Consider the following 22,863-nt stretch of genomic DNA (forward strand, 5'->3'; position numbering starts at 1 on the left):
ATCCCACCAGAAAGCCTTTCCCTCTTCCCTTAGTGCTAGTGTTTTCCTTCAGAGATTATTTCCAATATGTCCTGCATATATTCTATTTGCACATATTTACTTTTTATAACCTCTTTCAGACTATCAGACTGTGAACTCTTTGAAGGAACTACTTTTGCCTGACTTGGTAGCTCCAGTTCTGCTTGGTTATGTCCTTAATAAAGACTTGTTGAAGGGCAGGTAGGTGGCTCAGGGGATAGCCAGGCCTGGAATCAGGAGGTCCTAGGTTTAAATCTGGCTTCAGATACTTCCTCTGGGACCCTGGGAAAGTCATTTAACCCCAACTATGTAGCTCTTACCACTCTTCTGCCTCAGAACTAATACCTGCAGCAATACTAAGGTGACGGGTTTTTTTTTAATTCCTGTAGACTTGGACTCTATTGATGAAACCCAATTTTAGAGTTCCTTTCAGACATCCAGTGTCTCCTGTCTCTACATTCTTTTCTTCTATCAATATCTCTCAGGAAAGGTTTTTGTAAAAAATAATCTATAGTGTGAATTCTCAATGAATTATTTGCTAATAAGGGAACTTTGTGCTTGTTTTCCTGCCCTCAGATAGAATGAAGGGTTTTCCTCTGATAGAAGGCAAAAGGAGAGGAAGAAAAAGGCTTTGGGGATAGGAGTACAAGTAAAAGCAGTAAAAGCAGAAAACCCCAAAATCACATTACATAGGAAAACACCCAGTTCATTTACATTAGGATATATCTGGTTCAGTCACAAAGGAATACTGAAGCACGAATAGTATATCTGAGTTGTCATGAATTCCAATTTAATGAAATATTTTTCTATATAAAGATGACAGTGTGATTCTTTTGGGATTATTGGCCAGTAAAGGGATCACAAGCAAGTTATTTTAAAATGATTATTATTGTCCTCCCCCCTTGCAAGTACCCTTGTCAACTACAAATTTTCCAGGAGGAAATTTATTTTAAAATATCAAGAGAAGTCATAATTCTTTTGCGGTCCCACAGTGAACAATGTATCATGGATTTTAGTGTTAAAATGTTTATTGAATGAATAAAAAAGAAAGGAGTAAATAAATGTTTTGCAAATGGGATTTCTCCCAATTTAATCAGGAAGAACCACATTGATTTTAATAACACACACATGACAAAAAGTGGTGGTTTGGCAGCTTTGGTCCATTGAGAAATCACTCCTTCGAGAGTCTTTCATAGATTCGAGTGGACGTAACATCTTTCATGAGGCATTCCTACGAAACAAAAAGAGGTGAGAGTTAAACATCTGAGGTAAAATAAAGATGATGAAAGGACAGAGGGGTTCTTTTCTTTTCTCTTTTTCAACTTAGTAGAAGGTAGGAGCAATATTTCTTCTTTAGTAATATCAGTGCACAGCTGAGTTCAGAATATGCTCAACTATGGACATAAGAGTCCCCCCTTTTTTTTTTCTCCAAAGTGTCCCAAGGCAGAGCTGGCAATTAGCTACTCTATACACAGAAAATGAGGTTATCTAGCATCACAGCCTTAGGGCTGGGCCTTCACAGTCCATCCAGTACAACCTCTTTACTTCATAGATGAGGAAACTGAAGCACCAAAAGATTAAGTGTTTTCATCAAAGTTCATTTAGGTAATAAATGAGCAGAGGCAAACCTCAGATCTAGGCTTTCTCTGTCTCCCTCCAAAGAGTTCTCTTCTGCAGCATCACAAGAACTGTGCTGAAGTCAATGATTGTAAATTACTCACCACTACTAGCCTATCTTCCACTATTTTTCTTCTTATTGTGGTTGTTTTTCCATCCCATTTCTGAACATGAATCAGTACACCATCGTCTACGGTTATGAGAGACTATGAGAAGAAAAATATTTAGTGAAACTCTTTGTGTCCCCTGGAGATATAGGAGAATCAGCCACCATACTTATTCTCACATGACTTACATTTTCAATGGGTTAGTCATTTTTTTCTTATTGTGGTATATGACAATGAGCTATTAATGAATGGAGATGAGATCAAAGGATATAAATGGCTCTCAAAAGAAGAACTATAAACTATTAACAACCATATAACAAACTGTTCCAAATCATTAATAATAAGAGAAGTACAAGTCAAAACAACTCTGAGATTTTACCTTCTCTCTGCACCTTAGTGGGGGCTGGGGGAATGAAGATGACAAAGATGGAAATAGATGGATTTGTAGGGTATAGACAAAGGCAAGCCCTAATGATAAAACAATGAATTGGGCATTAAGGAAATAAAATTGGAATTAGTCCCAAGAAAGTGACTAAAATGAATATAGCTTTTCACCTGAAAACTCTACAGCTCACTCCAAAGAGAGGAAAGATAGAAAGGAATGTTCCAAATGTGCCAAAATATTTACCATAGATTTGTTTTGTGGTAGTAGTTGTGGTAAAGAACTGCAAACAAAGCAGATGTCCATTTCTTGGGAAAAGGTTAAATTAATTTCAGTACATAACTAGCAGAATACTACAGTGCTAAAAAAAAAAGAATACTACAGTGCTGAAAGAAATAATGTGAAGATATACAGAAGCATCATAAGACATGAAATAGAACACAGTAAACAGAATTAGGAAAACAACATAGAAAGACTACAATAATGTAAATGGAAAGAACAAAAAAGAAACTGAACATTATATAACTATAATGACAAAACTTGGATGTACAGAAGAGATATGAGAAGGTAAATTACCTTCCTTTCACTGTGGACATAGGGACTGTGAAAAATAGATATTAATACTGGATTCATGTGTTAGTTTTCTCAAAGTGCCCTTTTCCTTTTTCTTTTGTTTTCTTTATTATAAAGGATGTTTTTCAAGGTAGGGAAAAGGAAGGGAATAGTGAGAAATGAAGTTGATGCAAAACAAAGGATACCAATGAAAATTCTTTTTAAAAAAAGAAATGCCCCTTAACATAGAGGGAATTTGTATTCCTCACCTTGACTTTTCTGTCATCTGCAGTGACTTCATCAAATTCCTGGCCCAGTTTGAAGGAAAGCTCAGTACTTTTAACAGTACTTTCTGTTCTAATGGTAATTATATCGTCTGTAATACTGATGATCATGTCGGGTTTAACCATGGCTGCCACTTTTCTGGTGGCAAAACCCACTCCTAAAATTCAGAAAAGACAATGTTTTCTTTTTGATTCTACTATGAGCAGAAATCCTTAGTACAACTCCAAGTTAGTTTTCTATTAAGAATTTTTAAAATTATTTTTATTATTCTTTTAACTCTAAGAAAGAACAAGGATGATAATGTGTTCCTAAAAGGCCTTGCTTTCCTTTTGCAGGAAAAATATACAGAGAACATTTTGTGAAAGAATTAAGGCTTAAAGACACACATCATCGATTTGTCATGAAAGTTATAGGTCCTGTAGACAAGTGTAAATGTTCTTTGAGAATTTATTTTTTAGGAATTTATTAATTCTCATATCAAAGTCCTAGGGTAGAAAAGCCCAAATCAGTTACTGTATTTTAGGATAGAATTTCTGTGAACATCAGACACCATCCAGTCTAAAGACTTTTGAACTTTCTTTGTTCTTAGGAATGTGATCCTTTCACAGATTCTGCTTAGCAGGAAGGTTTTGCAATGATTCTTCTCCTATATACATGGCAAACCATCAACTGTCAACCAGTGGGTACAGAGAGGGATGGATAGTTTGATGGACCATCTCTTAATTAGTTATTTGTCAATTAGAGATGTCTTCAAGGTAGGGAATGAATAATGATCTTCTGAAATTATTTATTGATCAACCTCATCAAGTTTGGGGATCTCTAGTCATTTGAGATGGTCATTGACCTATGTCATTTCACTGGTTATGATGCTGACCTAATCAATAAGCTGATATAATCAATAAACTTAACATTCTTTCCCCAAAATGATTATCTTGAGAAAATTTTCATCATAACAGCTCTAAGATCCTATGTCTCAGATCCTGACAGCAGCACTGGGAATAAAGACACTAACATATCTCTTTATGAGAATACAACCTGAACAAGCTTGAGGGTCAGCATTGTAAGTGATGGATAATATGGTAAAAAAAACACAAAGCCAAACAAGACAAAAAGTTAAATCAGCATCATTAAACACCATACTTGGTCACCTATCTCCTGACATCATGGGGACACATCAGAACAAATAACCAGTGCCTAGCACATAGTAGGAGCTTCATAAATACTTATTGATTCACTGATAGCTTAAAATATCATAAATGTGCCTTAGTGAGAGTGAAGCATGACCAAATTTAGATTGTCTAACTTCTCACTAATTGCATGTCCTTGGCCAAGAGAATCTTGACCCTTTTTGTTTTATAGCCCTCATTTACTCCCTGGTAAATTCTACATACCCCTTCTCACAATAATATTTTTAATACATAAAATAAAATGCATCCAAAGGAAATCTGTTAGATTGAAATATAGTTACCAAAAAAAATTTTTTTAAGTTCATGAACCCCAAGTCAAGAATCTCTGTGACATGGAGGAATCTAGCTATGTTTGGTCATAAAAAAGAACCTCTATTCATTATAAAGGAATTATGATTACCCATCCTTCACTTCTTTTTTTCATTATTTCCCTTGATAGTCTTGGTCTTCTGTTCTTCCATATGAATTTTGTAATAATTTTTTCTAATTCCATAAAAAAGTATTTTGGTAGTTTGATAGGTATGGCACTGAATAAGTAGATTAATTTGGGTGGGATTGTCGTTATTGTTATATTAGCTAGTCCTACCCGAGAGCAATTCATGTTTTTCCAATCATTTAGATCTAGTGTAATTGTGTGAAAAGTGTTTTGTAGTTGTGTTCATATAATTCCTGTGTTTGTCTTGACAGATAGATTTCTAAATATTTTATATTGTCTAGAGTGATTTTAAAATGGAGTTTCTTTATCTAACTCCTGCTGCTGAATTTGGTTGGAAATATACAGAAATGCTGATGATTTATGTGTGTTTATCTTATACCCTGCAACTTTACTAAAGTTATTATTTACACTAGTCTTTTAGTTGATTTTCTGGGTTTCTTTAAGTAGACCATCATATCATCTGCAAAGAGTGATAGTTTAGTTTCCTCAATAACTACTTTAATCCCTTCAATTTCTTTTTCTTCTTCAATTGCTAGTTTTTCTATAACAATATTAAATAATAGAAATTATAATGGGCATCCTTGTTTCACTCCTGATCTTATTGGGAAGACTTCTAAGTTATCCCCATTGGAGATGATACTTGATAATGGTTTTAAATATATACTGTTTGTTATTTTGAGGAATGGCCCCTCTACTCCTATTCCTATACTTCCTAGTATTTTTAATAAAAATGGCTGTTGTGTTTTGTCAAAGACTTTTTCTGCATCTATTGAGATAATTGTGATTTCTGTTGGTTTGATTATTGATATGGTCAATTATGTAGATGTTTTCCTAATATTAAACCATCCTCGCATCCTTGGTATAAATCCCACCTGATCACAGTGAATAATCTGTGTGATAACTTGATGTAGTCTTTTTGCTAATATATTATTTACATTTTTGCGTCTACGTTCATTAAGGATTGGTCTGTCATTTTCTTGCTCTGTTTTTTGGTCTTCATGTGTTGGGAATCAGTACCACATTTCTGTTATAAAAAGAATTTAGTAAGATTCCTTTTCTTTGTTTATTTTTTCAAATAATTTGTAGAGTATTGGGATTAGTTGTTCTTTAAATGTTTTAAAGAATTCATTTGTGAATCCATCTGGTCCTGGGGACTTTTTCTTAGGAAGTTCTTTGATGGCTTGTTCAATTTCTTTTTCTTAGATAGGATTATTTAAGTAAGGAATTATGATTCCAAGAATTGATCACTCACTGCAGATTAACCCTTTTAAGTTAGTTTCTCTTGCTACACAAGCCTCATATTCAGACACACTTTTTCTAAATTACTGTTGAACTCATGTCATGGCTTAATTTCCCCAAAGATGTGATTTTTCTTACTTTTGTCTTATGGTGAGGGGGCCAGGTTTAGTGGATAATGGGTTAGTTTTGGTGATTGCAAGACCTGTTTTTAAGTCCTACATAATGGCTATGTGACCACAAGCTCCTTCACCTTTCAAGAATGTTCAGACATTTTTCCAAAACTACAAATTTCAGTGGAATTGACAGTCAATTTTGAAATTTCCGCATCATGAGTTTCCATACCAATGAAATCATCTTGGTCCAGAGCCTCCCCCCCCCCCAAAAAAAAAACATCAGACCACTTAATATGGAGTGGAACCAAGATGATTGAGAAAGATCAATGGGGTGAAGAGAACATCAGCTCTACAGAGAGAGAGAATGATAGATCTGGACCTATGACTGCCTTCTCTAGAGAATTCTAGGGGCAGAGGTGGGTAAGAGAAAGTCCCTCTGCTAATAATGCAAGGGGACATTTCTAATACATCATATTGTCTAACAATGGTCTAGAGCAGTGATGTCAAACTCCCATAGAAAATGGGGCTTAGAAACCTACTTATTAATATTATGTTCTATTGTATTTTTATTTATTTTGTTAAGTTATTCCCCAATTCCATTTTAATCTGGTCCAGAAGCATTCCGGAACATGTTGGACACCTTTGGTTTGGAATACTGAGAGGTTACATGACTTGCCCAAGGTCATCTTGCAAGCACATGACAGAGCCAGAATCTGAATTCATGTCTTCCAGACTCTGAGGCCAGCCCTCCTTTCATCCTGCCACACTGACTCACTACATTAGGCAGCACATCACTATGCCTTTGGGGGGAGTTAAACTGAAATAAAAACCTTGACAGAGGAACTATAAAATGTCTATTACATTCAGATTCCTCATTCAAGCCTAGGATGTCCAGGCTGGAGGTGAGAGGCTATGAAAAAGAGAAAAGGGAATGCACTGTTCTGAGAAAACCTCCTTTCCACAAAATGTTACACTTCAATTCAAGTGATCTCAACAAACATTTGTTAAGCATCTGATGGGGCAAGCTTCTTAAGAACTGGCCATTCTCCAACTAGACCCCAGTGATGCTACTGCCTCTACTACCTAGGGATGATGATAGCTACTGTCTACATAACATTTGCAGAGAACTTTGCACAGGCACAAATCCTACGAAGGATGACCAGGAGGCAAGGTGGTCTCATGAAAAGAGAGAATGCCAAGCTGGGAGAGCAGCCAGGAGGTTGTGGGTCTGCTAAGCATGTGGCCTTGAACATATTTAAACTCTCTGAGTCTTAGCTTTCTCATCTATAAGATGAAAGAGTGGGCCAAGATACTCTCTGTGTCTTCCAGAACAAAAGTTATATGGTTTTACTCATATAGTGAAAGTCTTTTAAAGACCTAGGACTAGGGGGCAGCTAGGTGACTCAATGGTTGGAGAGACAAACCCAGAGAGAGGTGATCTTGGATTCAAATTTGACCTCAGACACTGCCTAGCTGTGTGACCCTAGGCAAGTCACTTAACCCCCACTGCCTTATCCTTATGGCTCGTCTGCCTTGGAACCAGTATACATTATTGATTCTAAGATGGAAGGCAAGTCTTTATAAATAAATTTTAACAAAATATCTAGAATTATAAATTTTCTTTTCTTTACTTCCTTAGATATCACAAAAAATATCAGAGGTGGAAATAAGTCAAAAAGCTAGGAAAGAGGGCAAAACTGGTGCTAAGTCAGATCTAATTTTGCAGTCAGTTCAGTTAAAACAAGCTACCTAATTTAAAAAAAAAGTAGGTAAATGGTGAACAAGACTTTGGCAAATATGAAAACATTCTACAATATAATGAATGCAACATCATGGGAAGTAGAAACTATACTTTATGATAAGGAAATCTGAGGTTTGATTTTTGATTTGCCATCTTGAGTAACCTGGAGTGTCACAATCTCTCCCCTCCTAAAGCCGCTTCTCAGGGTCTGATCCCAGTCATTCATTATGACTGCTTTAAGATTGAAGGGAGGCACCTAGGTGACTCAGTGGCTACAGGGTGAGGCCTCCAGTCAGAAAGATTCAGCATCCTGAGCTCAAATTTGGCCTCAGCTACTTACTAACCATGTAACCTCAGGCAACTCACAACCTTGTTTGCTTCGGTTTGGCTCTTGTTCTTCAGTCTTGTTTGCTTCAGTTCCTCATCTTTAAAATGAACTGGAAGAGGAAATGGCAAACCACTCCAATATCTTTGTTAATAAAATCTTAAATGGGGTCACAAGAAGTTGGGCCCAACTGAAATGACTGAAGAACAACAAAAGATTAAAGAGGTACCTACCCCGGTGGATGGACAGCTGACTTGAGAGTCAGAAAAGTCTAGTGCCTCTACTCTGCTTCTAACTGTGTGGCCCTGGGCAAAGCATTCAATCCAAGTGTAGATTTCTGAGACTATAAATTGCAAGGCAGGTCCCAATCTGCACTGATAGAGTTCTTAGTTGGTATATCCCATTCCAGGGAAAAAACAAATCCAGTCCCTTCCCCCTAAAATGGTTTAAATAATTCAAATCAATTGATTATTTGTAATATATGGTGATTTGTTTATACAGGATTCAAATGCATTTAATGAATATTTTAAAGGAAGTCCCTAGTTAAAGCACTCAGACTCCAGTCCCTCACACAATCTATCTGAACAGTAAAGTTAGCATGTGTGATCATGTTCTTACATAAGAATCAATACAAGATTAGATCACTCTTCTGCCTCTTTTTTACAAGCCAACATCTAGTAGTTTTGGAAAACCAAGAAGGGTGCATTATCTTTTTAGAAGGTTGGAGCTTTTGAAAAGCCATGGACTTTTCAACCCATAAGTGACAATCAGTCAATCAATATACATTTATTCAGGACCTACTATGTGCCAGGCACTATACAAAGTGACACACACTTAAATGTTGATTCCCACGTTAAATACTGCATAATTCATCTCCCTCCTCCAAAACACTACTTTCAGGAAAGTCTTCACTGAGCACATGCTGTTAAAAAAAGGAACCTCCTTTTGTGGCCCCTGTAAAGTACAAGAACTGGGGTGCTAACTGCCCTGTTCCTTGCTTCAAAATAATTGACGAGGGGATGCACTCTCACCTATCTATATTAGCATTGCTCATTCTCTTTCTCTCTCTTTCAAATCTTGTTTATATTCAATCATGGCAGGGACTAAAATAAATACAGTAAGAATATCAAAAGCCCTCTTCAATTGAATTCTTCACTACTTTCATAGTATCACTTCAGATGGGTTGGGATGGTTAGAGCTAGACTCTGACTTTGAATGGGAAGCTGATATCCACAAATCTATAGTTCAAGTCCAAAAACATAGCTAAGCCTTTCCAAAAAGGCAAATGTGAAGAAAGGGCCATTATCAGAATAGGCTTTATGGCAAAACAGGCAAAACAATCAACATCCAACCTTGATGCCCAATCCTGTGGCTCTTTTAATAATCTTTGCCCCCTTATTAACTGTAAGGGAAAAGCTAAATCATTTTAGCTATGTTTTCATCCTGGAAAGGAAGCAAGAATAGAGCATAGCATAAATTAAGATGGGCATTTCAGTGTTTGCATTTCAAATGGAAGTTGCTACACAACATTATACTAGACTGCAAATATATTTCTTTGTTTCTACAGATGGGGAGGCAATAGGCAATGAGCCTAATAAATGGAAGAGATGAGAAATAGCAAATCAAGAAGATAACCATTCCTATTAGCTATATGTCAAAAAATAAAACTCTACTAAACCCTTTCACATACGTTTCTTTTTCTAAATGAAAACTTTAAAAACATTTAGAATAGAGAAGTAAAAGAAAATCAGTGCAAATCATATTTTCTGAAGAGGAAGGAATATTTAATCTGGTCAGCCCTTCCAATGTGAAATGTATTAAGTCATAAGCCTGATTCCTCTACAAAGAAAAAAAAATATTCCTATCCAAGTAAATGAAAAATTAATCCTTACCTAGTTCTTTCATGTAACTATCAAAGTTGGTAGTCTCTACAAGTTTCCAGGTTCCTAAAAACCCTTCTGGCAATTTGGCGCTGGGCTTGGTTTCTGTAAGAAAAGGAAACAGTGGTCTTTAAGAAACTGGTATTTTTTAGGTACCTAGAGAATGTGATGACCAATTGGAAACTACATCTGAGTATTTCTTTCAGGACCAGCCTTTCCATTTTTTTCTTCTAAGTAACTGTGTGTGTTACAAATTCTTCTACTTTAGTTCCCTTTCTGGCATGTGGTCTTTGGCTGTACAGCCAAAAGGAAAAAAAGGGTCTTAAATCATTATAAAATCATTATAAAATATTCAGAAGAGGCGCTGGGCGGGAAAAGTGGCCAACGGTTCTACCTCGGGGCCAGGCATCCGCGGTGGAGGGGGCCTCGACCCTCGGCGCTAAGGCGGGCCGGGAGCCGGTGAGGCAGCGGCTGAAGGTCCTGCCCATCCTCCAGGCTGACGGCCTCGCCAAAGGCGAGGAGGAGGAGGAGGAGGAAGAAGAGGGAGGCCTGTTCTTGGTGCCTGATGTGGAGGAGGCGGAGGCCGCGGCGCCAGCGCCAGCGCAGCCGCTGCCGCGCAGCCAGCCGCTGCCGCCTGTGTGCGTGTCGGGAGGAGAAGGTGGCGCTCTATTACACCCAGGGCTGCAAGGCAAAGGATGCTGATGAAGCAATGAGCAAGTATCTGTCCAAAAAATTAAAGATGAAAGACAGATGGTTTGGTGTCTACAAGACAAATCCAGAGTTGTTCTTTGTCAACTATGAAGAAGCTTCTATGCCATATGTTGGAGTTCTTGTTGAGATTTTTCTGACTTCCTTTGGAGAGACTGGAATGATGAAGAAAGTTGTGAAAACTATACAGCCCTAACTGTAAGAAAGAATTAATATGTGGTGTGATATACAGGATGGTACAATCCCTGGTCCTATTGCATAGCGTTTTTAAAAAACTTTGGAGAAGTACAAAAATAAGAGTGTGGAACTAATTGAATACCAACGCAATTTGAAAGGAGACCCATATGAAGCAGAGGCTGTTGTGTGTTGGGAAAAATACTATGATACTGTTATGCTCTGTGGGTTGTTGAAGTTGTGGGAAGATTTGTGCCTCAGAGTTCATAGACCTTTAACTATAACTCACATTGTAACAAAAGTGATAACAACTGAAATAGTTAAAGACTTACCCTCAGACACACTTCTCCAGTAACATGATGATTTAGATCTGGTTTTGGATAGCTGTTATAGTGGTGACCCAGTAGTTTTCCTGTGAGAATATCCTGGAGAATATCTAGCTACAAAACTTGCCTTATTGACTGATGACATTGTTATTAAAGGGTGCTGGTGTTGAACTATATCCTGGTAGCATAGCCATTTTGGAAAGAAATTACATTCATCACTGCAATAATCTAAGAACTAGTGACAATTCAAAAAGTACCTTAGGAGGAGTGGATATGAAGGTTCTTAATGCCCCTATAATAATCATATTTATAGCAACAACTGATATGGAATAAGCATTCTACAACCAACAGAACAGGTTTTTTTTTTTTATGATAGCAGAAGGAACTCTTACCAAAGGAAATGCTTCAGTAGATAAAAAAAGACAATGGTATGCTTTCCAAAGTAATGCAAAATCTGAATCTGGAAATGAATAATAAAAGATAGAGGCAAACTTAAAGGGGGATATCGGAATAGTTGCAAATTAAAGCACAGGATTCATGTTGAGGATGCATATTTGGAATATTTATTTAATAAATATTTGCTGATTCCCAAGAGGAAAAAATATTCAGAATAAAGAATTTTTTGAAGCCTTCGTTGAGGAAGAATCAGGCCCCATAAATGAAATTTCCCTACAATATTTCCACGAATATGTATTTAGCTGAGCATAAAATGGGGTCTACATCTTGATTTAAACTTTACCACAAGAGGAAGAGCCAAGATGGCATCATAGTAGAGGTCTCAATCTGAATCTCCTTCCAACCAATCATTACAAAGCATCTCAAAAGGACGGAAATCAAAACCAGATAAGTAAAGGGGCTCATCCACTGGACATAGCCTTAAAGGTAGGCAGTGTTTGAGGCTTCCCAAGCTACAAGGGGGCAAAATTGCACTAATTAAAGCGCAAGCTGATCACCCCTCCCCCATACCACCTACCACACCAGAGTCAGAACATGGGATGGGGCAATCTCTAATTTCTCAGGGGCTGGCTGAAAGCACCACAGACTTAGCCCAGAGGGCAGTGCAAGGCCTTGGCAGTAAGACCTGACACTCAAGGCTGTAGAGCGTAAAGCCTGGGTAGCAGAATATGGAACTTGGGCAGAAACAAGGCTGGCCAGTTGAGGCAGCAGGGGCTGGAAAGATAGCCTCAGGGCAAAACACTTCAACCTTTGCTACACAAAGAACATCACAGATCTACCAATCCTCATTCGGGCTTCTGACTGAAAAGGGAAGATACTACCAAGGCAAAGCCCTGCAAGACAGAAGCTAAAAAAGCAATATCTACCAACATGCAGGAACCCCTATACACTAGAGGCAAAAGGAATAAGCAACAGCAAAGAAAAACCCTTGACTCTGGATAATTTCTATGGAGGAAAAAAGCAAAATACAGAAGCAATAGCAGAGAGTAACAAATAAGCAAACACATCCAAACTTTCCCAGAAAATTGGAAATTGGTCACAAGCTCTCAAGGAACTCAAAAAGGAGTTTAAGAACCAAGTAATAAAGATAGAAGAAAAATGGAAAGAAAAGTAGGAAAAAGAAATTGAAGTAATTTGAAAAGAAAATAATAGCTTAAAAGACAAAATAGCCCAAATGGAAAAAGAGGCACAGAAATCAAATGAAGTAATAAGCAAATTGGAGAGCAGAAATGACCTACTGTAAACCATGAAAAGCCAATGGTAGACCAAAACCATGAAAAACCATGGTAGACCAAATCAAAAAAGGAAATCAAAAGATCATAACTGAAAATCAGTCTTTAAAAACTAGAATTGGGCAAGTAGAAGCTAATGATCTCACAAGACAGTCAGAATTAATAAAGCAAAATCAAAAAAATGGAAAAATAGAAGGAAACATGAAATATCTCAATGAAAAGACAACTTACCTAGAAAACAGATCTAGGAGAGACAATTTGATTATTATGGTTCTACCTGAAAGCTTGGAACAAAATAAAAGCCTTGACATCATACTATAAGAAACTATCCAAGAAAATTGCCCTGATATTCTTGAATTGAACAAGAGGGCAAAATAGATATTGAAAGAATCCATAGATCACCCCCTACATTAAATCCCCAAGACACAACCCCCAGGAATTTTTATAACCAAATTCAAAAGCTTCCAGTCCAAGGAGACAATACTTCAAATGTCCAGAAAGAGCAAATTCAGATATCAAGGATCCCCAGTCAGGATTACACAGGATCTGTCAGTCTCCACACTAAAGGACTACAAGTCTTAGAATATGACATTCAGGAAGACAAGGGAATTGTGTCTACAATGAAGAATCACTTACCCATCAAAAACTGACTATATACTTTCAGGGGAAAAAGCATGGGCATTTAATAAAATAGAAGGCTTCAAAGAATTCCTAAAGAAAAGACCAGGACTAAATGGAAAATGTCATGTCCAAATACAAAATTCAAGAGAAACATAAAAAGGTAACTAAGAAAGGGGGGTGGGGGGATTTTTTAAAGGCTTCAATAAGATAAAATTTATTATATTCCTATATGGAAAAATTATATCTATAACTCTTAAAAATTGTTTTCATTATCATACTAGATAGAAGAAACATTCATAAGCAGAGCTTGTGATTTTAAGTTGTTAAAGATCATATGTAAAAAAAATTGGGGCAGGAGACAAAGAAATGGGATGGTACTAAGAGGAACTCAAAGGAAGAAGAATGATAGAATAAATTATACCACATAAAGAGGAGCATGGAATGGAGGGAAGAATATTATTATAAGAAGGGGAAGAAGAGAGTAGTAATAGGTAATACTTAAACCTTATTCTCAGTGGAATCAGTTCTGAGAGGAAGAATAGCCAGATCTATTGGGGTATCGAATTCTATATTACCCTATAGGGAAGTTTAAAAAAATAAAGGATGGAGGGAATGAGGCAGGGAGTATTAAAAGTGAGGGAAAGGTTGGGGGGGGGTGATTAATAGACCTTAAAGAGAAATAAGTGGGGAACAAGAAGGGAGGGGATAGGAAGGAAAATAAAATAAGAGTGGGGAAAAGGGGTCTTGATTAAAAGCAAAACACTAGTATAAAAGGAAATAGTGAAAGAAGAAAGGGCAGGACCAAAAGAGGAAATCAAGATGATGGGGAATATACAGGTGGTAATCATAACTCTGAATGTGAATGGGATGAACCCACCCATAAAATGGAAGCAGATAACAGAGTAGATTAAAAACCAACATCCTATCATATGTTGTCTACAAGTAACAAACATGAGGCAGGTAGACACAAACAGGGTAAAGGTAAGAGGCTGGAGCAGAATTTATGGAGCATTAACTGAGAAAAAGAAGGTAGGAGTCACAATCACAATGTGTGGCAAAGCCAAAGAAAAAAAAAAGATGATTAAAAGAGATAAGGAAGATAATTATATCCTGATAAAAGGCAATATAGACAATGAAGAAATATCAGTACTCAATATGTATGCACCAAATAGTATAGCATCCAGATTTTTAAAGGAGAAACTATTAGAGTTCAAGGACAAAATAGATGGTAAAGCTTTACTGGTGGGAAATTTCAACCTTCTTCTGTCAGATCTAGATAAATCAAATGAAAAAATAAATAAGAAAGGGGAGTTATGAAATCTTATAAATCTTGGAAAAATTAGTCAATATATATATATGAAGAAAAGTAAAAAGGGATAAAAAGGAATATACCTTCTTTTCAGCAGCACATGGTACATTCACAAAGAGTGACCATGTACTAGGGCATAAAAATATTGTAAAGAAATTCAGAAAAGCAGAAATAATAATTGCAATTTTTCAAATTAAAAAACAATAAAAGTTGTAATTAGTAAGGGTACATGGAGAGGCAAATCAAAAATTAATTGGATATTAAATAATCTGATTCTCCAAAACTGCTTAGTTAAAGAACAAATCAGAGAAACAATTAATGATTTCATTGAAGAGAATGACAATGAGGAAAGACATATCAAAAATTTTGTGATACAACAAAAGCAATACTCAAGGGAAAATTTATATCCCTGAGTGCCCATATTAACAAAAAAGAAAAAGAGGGGATTAATCAATTGGGCATACAACTAAAAAAATTAGAAAAAGAACAAATTAAAAGCTCTCAGACAAAAACCAAATTGGAAATCCTAAAAATTAAAGGAGAAATTAATATAATTGAAAGTAAAAAAAAAAAACCTATTGCACTATTAAATAAGAATACAACTTGGTATTTTGGAGAGAAAAAACAAATAAAATAAAGTATTGGTTAATCTAATTAAGAAAAATAAAGAAGAGAACCAAATTAATAGTATCATGAATGAAAAGGGTGGTCTCACCTATAAAGAAGAGGAAGTTAAGGTAATTATTAGAAACTATTTTGCCCAATTATATGGCAAAAAATATGGCAATCTAGGTGAAATGGATGAATATTTACAAAAATATAAATTGCCTAGATTAACAGAAGAGGAAATAGAATACTTAAATAACCTCATATCAGAAAAAAGAAATTGAAAAAGCCATCAAAAAACTCCCTTAGAAAAAAATCCCCACAGACAGATTGATTCACGAGTGAGCTCTATCAAACATTTAAAGATCAATTAATCCCAATACTCTACAAACTATTTGACAAAATGAGCAAAGGAGTTTTACCAAATTCTTTTTATGATACAAATATGGTACTGTTTCCCAAGCCAGGAAGACCAAAAACAGAGCAGGAAAACTACAGGCCTTAATAAACATAGATGTGAATATATTAAGTAAAATACTAGCTAAAAGGCTACAGCAAATTATCACACGGATTATTCCCTATGATCAGGTGGGATTTATACCAAGAATATAAGGGTGGTTTAATATTAGGAAAACTATCCACATAACTGACTATATCAATAATCAAGCCAACAGAAATCACAATTATCTCAATAGATGCAAAAAAAAGGCTTTGACAAAACTCAAAATCCATTTCTATTAAAAACAGTAGGAAGTATAGGAATAGAAGGGCATTTTTTTCAAAATAATAAACAGTATATATTTAAAACCACCAGCAAGTATCATCTCCAATGGGGATAACTTAGAAGTCTTCCCAATAAGATCAGGAGTGAAGCAAGGATGCCCATTATCATCTCTCTTATTTAATTGTACTAGAAATGCTAGTGATAGCAATTAGAGAAGAAAAAGAAATTGAAGGGATTAAAGTAGGCATTGTTGAAACTAAACTATCACTCTTTGCAGAAGATATGATGGTATACTTAAAGAATCTTAGAAAATCAATTAAAAGGCTAGTGGAAATAATTAACAACTTTAGCAAAGTTGCAGGATATAAGATAAACCCACATAAATAATTAGCATTTCTGTGTATTTCCAACCAAATTCAGCAGCAGAAATTAGAAAGAGAAACTCCATTTAAAATCACTAGACAGTATAAAATATTTAGGAATCTATCTGCCAACTGTGAATATGGGATAACAAATCCTATACAAAACAAATGCAGTAATTATATGAACACAACTACAAAACACTTCATACAAATAAAACTAGATCTAAACAATTGGAAAAACATGAAGGGAAATGATGAAAAAAATGTGAAGGGAGGCCTAGCATTACCAGATATCAAACTATTCTATCATCAAAACTATATGGTACTGACTTAGAGATAGAAGGATGGATCAATGAAACAGACTTTGGGTAAATGACAGTAGCAAGATAGTATTCAATAAACCCAAAGATTCCAGCTTTGGGGACAAGAACCCACTATTTGACAAAAATTTCTGGGAGAATTGTAAAACAGTATGGCAGAAATTAGGCTTAGATCAACATCTTATACCCTATACCAAGATTAACTCAGAGTGGGTAAATGGCTTAAATACAAAGAGGGAAATCATAAATTAGGTGAACATAGACTAGTATACCTGTCTGATATATGGGAAAGGAAGGGATTTAAGACCAAGCAGGAGATAGAAAAAACTACAAAATATAAAATGAACAATTTTGATTTTATATTAAATTTAAAAGTTTCTGTACAAACAAAACCAATGCAACCAAAATTAGAAGGGAAGCAACAAATTGGGGGAAAAATTTTATAACAAACCTCTGACAAAGGTCTCATTTTTCAAATTTATAAGGAGTAAAGTCAAATGTACAAAGAATCAAGCCATTTCCCAGTTGATAAATGGTCAAGGGGCATGAATAGGCAGTTTTCAGATAAAGAAATCAAAACTATCAATAAGTACATGACAAAGTGTTCTAAATCTCTCATAATTAGAGAAATGCAAATCAAAACAAAGCTGAGGTACCACCTCACACCTAGCAAATTGGCCAATATGACATCATAAAGGAAAATAATAAATGTTGCAGGGGTTGCGGCAAAATCAGGACACTAATGCATTGCTGGTAGAGTTGTAGATTAATCTAGCCATTCTGGAATGCAGTATGAAATTAGGCACAAAGTGCTTTAAAAGAATACATACTCTTTGATCCAGAAATACCACTGCTGGGTTTGTACCCCAAAGAAATAATAAGAAAAAATATTTGTACAAAAATATTCATAATCTCACTCTTTGTGGTGGCAAAAAATTGGAAAACGAGAGGGTGTTCCTCAATCAGGGAATGGCTGAACAAATTGTGGTATATGATGGTGATGGAATATTATTGTGCTATAAGGATTGATGATCTAGAGGCTTTTTATATGAACTGGGAGAAACTCAATGAACTGATGCAGAGTGAAGTGAGCAGAACTAGGACATTGTACACAGAAAGTAAGACATTGTGGAACAATCCAATGTAATAGACTTTGCTACTAGGAGCAATGCAACAAGCCAGGACACTCCTAAAGGACTTATGTAAAAGAATGCTATCCACATTGAGAGAAAGAACTATGGGAGTAGAAATGCTAAAGTAAAACTTATGACATCACTTATCACATGTATATGTTGGTGTGTGATTTGGGTATTAGGCTTTTAAAAAATCACTCTATAGAAAAAATAAATAATATAGAAATAAATATCAAATGATAACATTTGTACAACCCAGTGGAATTGCTTGTTGGCTCTGGGAGGCAGGAGGGAACAGAGGAGCGATAGAAAATGAATAGTGGAAACATGGGAAAATATTTTAAAATAAAAATAAATTAATTTTTAAAAAAAACTTTACCACAAGCCTGTGGGGTTATTTTTTTAAGTGAAATTATCAGTGTATATCTATTGAATTTGAAGAATAATGGGAATGAATCCTGAGGTTTATCCTAAAACAGTTCGAAAAGCCCTTTAGGACTGTATACCATTGATTATTCTAGAAACAATTAAGCAAATATGAATTAAACTGCCTTTAAGATGCTTTAAGTTCAATTATTATTTATGGGAGGGGGAAGAATAACCTTATTCTATTGTTATTTATCTAATAATAATAATAGCTAGCATTTATATAGTACCTACTATGAGCTAGGCACTATTCTAAGTGCTTCTCAAATATTATGTTCTTTTATCATCACAACAGCCTTGGGAAGTAGGTGCTATTATTGTTCCCATTTTACAGTTGAGGGAACTAAAGTTAAGCTATTTGTTCCAAGGTCACATAGCTAAGAAGTATTTAAGGAAGGACTTGAATTTGGGTCTTCCTGGCCCTCAACCCAGCACTCTATCTGCTTAGCCACTTACATCCCCCTGCATCTACAATTTCAATTAAAGTATTAAGAAATATTTCAACCTTCCTAATATAACTGCCATCCAAATGAGGAATGCAAAAGTATTCAATGACTTGTCAATTTTTGGACCCCCTTAAAAGTGTGCCCATGTTCCAAAAATGCTCTCACCCCTGGAGATAATTAAATTCATTTGAATCATTTCATATCAATTGTGCTTCATAATTTTATGTGTGATTTTTATGTTTTAAAATTTTTGTTAGTACTTATTAAGTTTATGATAACATTTAAAACTTAATGTAAGAACAATATAAATTAGGTATTTCAGTAGATGGTCTTTCTTTATTTTTTTCTTTGACTAGACCTGTAATTTTGTGTATGTAGAGAGTTTCTGGTGAGGAATTTTTTAGATCAAAGCAGGTCAAGTATCATGTTCTTTACAAAATAATTTCCTGATCCCCACAGCCATCTGTCAGTGTCTGACCTCTCAAAATTATCATTTTTATTTTGTATATATTCATATTGAAACTCCCTCCCCACAGTCACCACAACAGCCACCTTCCATGGATTTTTCTCCTCAATTGGTACTCACCAGTTTAGAGGATAGGAGCCTAGGTGTCTGCTACTTCAGTATCTCTGGCTGTCTCTGTGGGCTATTCTCCTAGTAACTGAGCCTCACAAGTTTTCTTCCATCAACAATCAGCCAGTAGACTCAATTGGAGCTTTTCAATGTCTTTCACCCAAAAGGCATAACAAAAACTCCTGCTCCTCATAATTCAGGCTCTTATATGTTAATCTACACTATGCTATAGCACCCAGAATTTTAAATAATAAATAAAATGAGGTCACTTCGAGTATAATTATTGATAGAAGCATATGGTCTTCTAATAAAAGACAGGTACAACTCCATTTCTAATTCTATCAAGGTGATGAGCAAGAGCTTGACAGTCTTTTATCTCCAGAGTTGTCTTCCTTGTATTGACATGAGAGTCTATGCTTTGGACTTCCTCTGGCATTCCTGTTTGAAGGATATTTTAATGAGAAGGTGGGCTTGGTAACCTCAGCTCCTCTCACATTACTTCATCTTGGGGAGGGAAGGACTACTTCTCACATGGATCAATCCCTGCAGTTTCACTAATTTCTCTAAGGAAAATGGCTGACCCATCCCTCTCTGGCACTTTAGAAATGCAAGGCTAACTATTTTATTAAACCCAGCTTCCTCTAGCAATCTTTGGCAGAAAAGCATAAGAGATCTTAATCCAGTTTTCTTCACTGCCTAGATTTCCTCTTTTGTAGACCAGATAGACCAATCTTGATAAAGAGAACAGCAAAAACAAAAAGGCATATGCTAATATAGGTCTTTCTCAAGCTGGGTTTTGTTTACAGGATAAAAAGTACAGAAATCAAAGCCTGGTGCCCTTGTTTATATCCCACATTAAACAGCAAAGTACTTGGGGCTAAGACCTATATTTTATTTATTTTATTTTTCTCCTGGCCCTGACCCTGACTTTCTGGACCTGAAAAATCATGTCATTTTTAATTCTGGTTCATGCTGCAACATCTCTATGTGCTGAGAGCTACCTAAGCCCTGAAACAATCTATCATTCCTATGTCCTACTCACTCAAGAAAAAACTAAGTCCCAGAGAAGCCAAGATAGGTGATGCTACAAGTAGGGGAGTAAATAGCAGAGCTGTTGGCCTATTTTCAACCTAACCTTTCCCTTCTCAATTCACTTCTTTCTTTGTCCTTAACCACCTCTGTTCTCAACTCACAGAACTTCTATTTCCTAAGCTCAGAAACAGAAAGTAAACTGATTAAACTAATTTACACTGAGGTATGAATAAAGGATGGCTTCTAACCTTAGGTTTGCTACCTTTTACTAAACTCTCTGATCCCATTTTGGTACAATGAAGATTATAGGTTCTGTGAAAATGGCTATGCTAATTATCTTAATTTGTTTGTGTTACCTAATTATGCTGATGATGGAGCTCTACAGACCAGTGATAGTGAACCTTTTAGAGACAATGTGCCCAAACTGAGTCCCTTACCCCACTCCCCCACCCCCCACCCCTGCCATCTTACCAGCAGAGGTGGGGGAGGAAACACTCCCTTTGAGCTGCTGGGCAGAGGGGCAGATGATGGTCCCAGGGTGTTGAGAAGAGGGGGAGAGTGGAGAAGAGGAAGGGGACATCCAGGATTCACTTCTCTCTGGCTTTCTAGCCAACTCTGGTGATTTCTGGGATGAGAACCCTGGCTTTCTAGCCAACTCTGGTGATTTCTGGGATGAGAACTCTGGCTTTTGACCCAACTCTGGTGATTTCTGGGATGAGAACTCTGGCTTTTGACCCAACTCTGGTGATTTCTGGGATGAGAACTCTGGCTTTTGACCCAAATCTGGTGATTTCTGGGATGAGAACTCTGGCTTTTGACCCAACTCTGGTGATTTCTGGGATGAGAACTCTGGCTTTTGACCCAACTCTGGTGATTTCTGGGATGAGAACTCTGGCTTTTGATCCAACTCTGGTGATTTCTGGGATGAGAACTCTGGCTTTTGATCCAACTCTGGTGATTTCTGGGATGAGAACTCTGGCTTTTGACCCAACTCTGGTGATTTCTGGGATGAGAACTCTGGCTTTTGATCCAACTCTGGTGATTTCTGGGATGAGAACTCTGGCTTTTGACCCAACTCTGGTGATTTCTGAGATGAGAACTCTGGCTTTCGACCCAACTCTGGTGATTTCTGAGATGAGAACTCTGGCTTTCGAGCCAACTCTGGTGATTTCTGGGATGACAACTCTGACTTTCGAGCCAACTCTGGTGATTTCTGGGATGAGAACTGTGGCTTTTTAGCCAAATATGGTGATTTCTGGGATGAGAACCCTGGCTTTTTAGCCAACTCTGGTGACCTCTGGGATGAGAGCCCTGGCTTTTTAGCCAACTCTGATGATTTCTGGGATGAGAGCCCTGGCTTTTTAGCCAACTCTGGTGATTTCTGGGATGAGAGCCCTGGCTTTTTAGTCAACCCTGGTGATTTCTGGGATGAGGAAACATGGGGTCTGGATGCAGAGGGGGCTCTGGATGATGAATCTGGTACACGTGCCATAGTTTCACCACTATGGGTATTTTGACTGACTCCAATTACTTAGGACCCAAAGAGACACAGAGAAGCTGACAGCCCCTGGAAATCTGACCATGAATAACCTAGCTGAAGTAACCATAGAAACCAGGTCTCCCAGGCCTTAGACCAATGAGAACATTCTATGTCCCACACACACACACAAAAAAAACATTCTAAGTAGTAAACACTCTACCATTATCATTCTGAGTTCTTTCTGAACTGATTTTACTGTTATCTAATCTTGATGGGCACCTACTAGTTCAAATTCTGTACTTCATTGTGTTCCAAAGCCTGGGATATATAAAGTACCCCACATTCAGCTTATCCTCTGTTTTTTACCAAAGAAAATGTTATGATACTAATAAATATGTACCAAAGACCCTTTGTCCTTGCACTTGGCCTCACTTATGCCTTGTAACCTATCAATCTATTCTGGGGACACTGGCCATACCACACTCAGATATTTCTATGTTTTGCTTAATGGGAAAATGAGAATGGAAGCCTTGGAAAAAACTCTCTGCTCAGAGATGATTAAGAATGGGGAGAAGAGCTGGCTCTGCAGGAAGACTGAAAAAAGGAATTTTCGGAAGAAATTTGAGGACAACTCCCTAAGGCTAAAAAGAGACATAAGTGGTACTATGACTTAGTACTTTTAAAGATGCAGAATAAGGAGCAAGGCAGATAGCAATTGTCTGTGTGGTGTAGTGAAAAGAATGTAGGTTATAATGTAAGAGGATCTGGGTCTACCTATGTGATCTTGAAAAAAAGCCAATACTTCTCTGGGCCCTCAGATTCTTCTTCTATTAAATGATAAAGTTGGACTAGATAGCTTCTAGGGTTCCTTCCAACTTGAAATATCTGTTCATCTCCTGAGTTCAAGGAAAAACTTTATTTTTTCTGCCTTTCTCCTGGGCAATTCCTCCAAATGAATTGTACTCTAGTGAGAATCAGAGGAAATAGAATAAGCAGTAGCTAACTATAATTGCTATTTGGGCATTCACTCCCTGCTTTGACACATATCTTTG

At 36.6% G+C, this 22,863-nt stretch overlaps 1 protein-coding gene across 3 annotated transcripts; it reads right to left on the minus strand.

Annotated features, from left to right (window-relative positions):
• Window positions 1–1,080: 1,080 nt before the first annotated feature.
• On the minus strand, window positions 1,081–21,947 carry LOC100026824 (fatty acid-binding protein, adipocyte-like). 3 transcript variants are annotated; one of them, XM_007486903.2, is made up of 5 exons: window positions 20,803–21,932; window positions 9,895–9,987; window positions 2,946–3,118; window positions 1,740–1,841; window positions 1,081–1,249 (listed from the first exon to the last, which is right to left on the minus strand). In XM_007486903.2, the coding sequence occupies exons 1-5, from the start codon at window positions 21,821–21,823 to the stop codon at window positions 1,190–1,192; spliced, it is 1,449 nt and encodes a 482-aa protein (XP_007486965.2). In that variant the 5' UTR covers window positions 21,824–21,932; the 3' UTR covers window positions 1,081–1,189. The 3 variants fall into 3 exon arrangements, with proteins under 3 accessions (XP_007486965.2, XP_007486966.1, XP_056680123.1); XM_007486904.2 differs by lacking the exon at window positions 20,803–21,932 and adding an exon at window positions 10,277–10,670; XM_056824145.1 differs by lacking the exon at window positions 2,946–3,118 and having other exon boundaries at window positions 1,227–1,249; window positions 20,803–21,947.
• Between the last annotated feature and the right edge of the window lie 916 nt (window positions 21,948–22,863).

This window comes from Monodelphis domestica, chromosome 3 (genome assembly GCF_027887165.1).
Source record: "Monodelphis domestica isolate mMonDom1 chromosome 3, mMonDom1.pri, whole genome shotgun sequence".
In the NCBI taxonomy this organism is placed as follows: domain Eukaryota; kingdom Metazoa; phylum Chordata; class Mammalia; order Didelphimorphia; family Didelphidae; genus Monodelphis; species Monodelphis domestica.